The 3,407-nt window shown below is 42.2% G+C and overlaps 1 protein-coding gene across 1 annotated transcript in view; it reads right to left on the bottom strand.

Annotated features, from left to right (window-relative positions):
- LOC118739781 overlaps window positions 1-851 on the bottom strand; it is a 1,041-nt gene extending 190 nt beyond the window's left edge. The window contains exon 1 of the mRNA XM_036471290.1: window positions 30-851. Coding sequence (XP_036327183.1) covers window positions 30-851 — 822 coding nt within the window. The remainder of the gene's footprint in view (window positions 1-29) is intronic.
- Window positions 852-3,407: the final 2,556 nt, after the last annotated feature.

Here is a 3,407-nt window from a genome sequence, read left to right as displayed (position 1 = left end):
TGAGGCGTGTTGCTGTCGCATGGACTGGCATCGTTGTCCACTATGTTGAAGCGCTTTAGGTACGTTTTGTGAAATCCATGACCAGTAAGAAATTGCGTCATTACAAAAGAAACACCGAAACGTTGCGTATAAACTTTAGCATCCTCCGGAGATTGGAAGAAAGTCTTAGTTGTTGATCCATTTGGAGCATTTAGATATTCTTGTTGCCAGTATGCTGCCGTCTCTGAACGTATTTGACTATTAACGGAACAAATAGCGCATTGAGTGAATGCCATATCATCTAAAGGAGCTGCCGCTTTTATGGCGTAGCTGTCAGCCAATTCATTGCCTTCTATTCCAACGTGGGCTTTAATCCAGTAAAAATGTATGGAGTGTGTTAGTCTAAGTTGAAAAAGACGTTCGTGGATAGATACTATGAGGGGCATGGTATTGCTACGGTCCTTTATTGCTTCAAGGCAAGATTGACTGTCGCAAAATAATTGTAGCCTTGATTCGTCAGGATTTGTTTGGGCCCATGCTAAGGCGCAGTCTATTGCGAAAACTTCCGCTTGAAACACTTTACATAAATGATGTAGCTTGAACTTTCGTGTCTCCCATCGTCCATCGCGTTGAAGTATGACAAATGCGGCACCGCACTCCCCAGTTTCCTGTTTGCTGCCATCTGTATATATTTGTAGGGCATTATGATCGAGGACGTTATTGGTTTCTTCCTGAGTTCTCACAGTGCCATACTTGATTGTTTGGCGAGAAGCAGGATGTAGCTGTAGTTTCGGGCAGATTCTCTGCTGGATGGAAATGTCCTCTAAAGGTGTTTTGAATGTTCCGGACGTTTGGATTTTATCTATTCTCATAGCTTCTTCTACTTTGAGATGTAATGGAACAAAGTTTGCCAGGGCTAGTGCTGAAGTAATCGAGATGGTGCGGAATGCCCTGATTGCTCAGATTGCAAAGCTTCTTTGAAATGCCTTTAGCATGCGACGAACATTGTAATACTTTGTAGCTCTTTCCCAAATTGCAGCGGCATATGTTACAGTTGGCTCAACGACCTGCCTATAAAGTATAGTAACATTTTCAGAATGAATGCCCCATGTGGGACGCACAAATCTGCAGAGATTTTTAAACGTACGCTGGACTTTGTCGATAACGTATCGTGCATGTTTGCTGAACCTGAGGTGATTGTCGATGATCACGCCAAGAACTTTCATCTCTTCCACAAAACTCAAATTAGCGCCATTCATCGTAATTTTTGTCAGTTTTGCGTTTCTCGTAAAAGCCATAACTTTTGTATTTGCTTCGCCAAAAGCTAGCTTAACGTCGATTCCCCATTGATGTATTAGCTGCAGTGAAGTGTTAGTGTTTCTTTCAAGCTCTTCTACCGATTTCGCAATCGCTGGGCAAATATAATTTCAACAGATCGTCTAAGATGATGTTCCAGAAAGTTGGTCCGCACACAGAGCCCTGGATGCATCCTTTGGGCATACCTTTTCTTGCAGTAGCATCTGCGTAGTCCATTGTGACGACTCTGTCCTCCAGATAGCTCTGAACTAATTTATAAATGTTCGCAGGGACGCGATGTTTCGAAAGTTGGCTGAGGAGCATTGGCCACCAGGCGTTGTCGAAAGCTGCTTTGATATCAAGTGAAACGCATATGACTTGACTTTTTTGCTGCTTCTTTCTTTCAATCAACTCTATAGCATTGCGTAATGCGTCCACCGTGGATGTTTGCTCTTTGAATCCAAATTGATTCGCTGATCACAGATCATGTTTTTCCGCAAAATATATGAGTCGTTTGATGAAAAGTTTTTCCAATAGCTTGCCAAATACGGGAAGCAGTCCAATAGGTCGATATGATGATAGATCGCTCATGTCTGATTTATTTGCTTTTGGAATAATCTTGGCGTAAGCCTTTTTCCACATTTTTGGAAAGTAGCCAATTTTAAAACAAGCGTTATAGAGCCCTGTAAGGAAGGATAAATTGCTTTTTGCAAAAGCCAGGCATATATCGGGCGTTAGATGATCAGGTCCAGGTGTCTTATTTTGGCTCATGGTGTTGAGAGCTTCCAAAACTTCGTCCTCAGTGAACGCCACATCAATTTCAGTATCTAAGAGCTTTTTCACATGTTCACGCAAAAAATGGTGGTGTGTCGTGGTACCATCGAAGTCATCCGGGTAAAAGTGTTTTAATAAGGCGTCTGCAGTCTCATGACTATTTTCAGTGAAGGTTTCTGAGTATCGAAGTGTGGTAGGTGGACGTTGAGAAGGTGCATCTTTAATAATGCGGTTTGTCTGAGACCACAAATCTTCTTTGCCCTGCTTATTACAAAACTCGCGGAAGTATTTTATGGACGTTTCCTTGAGTGCACTAGCGTACTCTTTTTTAGCGGCAGCATGTTCCAGTGCAGCAAAGATGGTATCTTTTTTGAGCTTGCTAGGATTATTAAGTTTGTGGTGTAATTTTATGCATTTGTTTTTTAATATCTCTAGCTCATCAGTCCACCAAGGATTAGCCGGCTTACCGGTCCCTCGCATTTTCATTGAACAAGTGCAAGCGGAAGTTATTGCATCAGTCATTAGCTTAACAATATTTTCTAAGCTATCTGGAGTAACAACTCTAAAATCGGTGCTTAAAATGTTTGCCTGTTGCAACCGCTGGTTTAGCACGTCATTAAAAATATTCCATTTTGCAGTTTTGTTGTTAAATAAATATGTGGTTGTTAGTTATCGTGGAATGCCCCTGAACTTTAAAAAGTATTGCTGTATGATCAGAGCTTTGAATTGCATCTTCATTAACATGCCAGTCAGTAACCCGATCTGCAAAGCTCTCCGATGCAAGAGTGACACCTATTATGGAACTTACCATAACTCCGTGACGAATAGCAGCAAAAGTAGACGTGGCTCCCTCATTGCACACCACGAGAGAGTTTGCTGCTATTATATCGACCATAGTTTTACCGTGGCCATTCGCGCTGCGTGAGCCCCATTGGGGATGCCAGCCATTGAAGTCTCCACCCAGAATTTGAAAAGATGAAGAGGTGTTAAGCAAAAATCTATTAACAGCCTCAAATGTGTTGAGTGTACACACCAGCGATGTACAACTCCCGCTGATCGATATAGAGCTTTACCACTGTGAAATTTGGCGTTGACGGCTGCGAAATACCTAGTACTGCCCCAACTGACATCTTTACTAAGATGCAGGATTTCATTTTGCGGCCAACAGCAGGAAATTGGAATAGTAGAACACCATCAATCGGTTTAACGCGATCAGCTTTACCAGTGTACGGCTCGGAGACCAGTGCGATGTCAACTGGGTGTGAGAGAAAGTATTGTAAGAGCTCGTTTTGAGTAGTGCTGCAGTGAGTAACATTGATTTGTAGAAAACTTAATGACTTAGAACCCATAATCGGTAC

This window comes from Rhagoletis pomonella, unplaced genomic scaffold (assembly GCF_013731165.1).
Source record: "Rhagoletis pomonella isolate Grant_MI unplaced genomic scaffold, Rhpom_1.0 Rhpom_scaffold_00005, whole genome shotgun sequence".
NCBI lineage: Eukaryota > Metazoa > Arthropoda > Insecta > Diptera > Tephritidae > Rhagoletis > Rhagoletis pomonella.
Note: the sequence above shows the minus strand (reverse complement) of the source record. Positions and strands in the feature narration are given on the sequence as shown.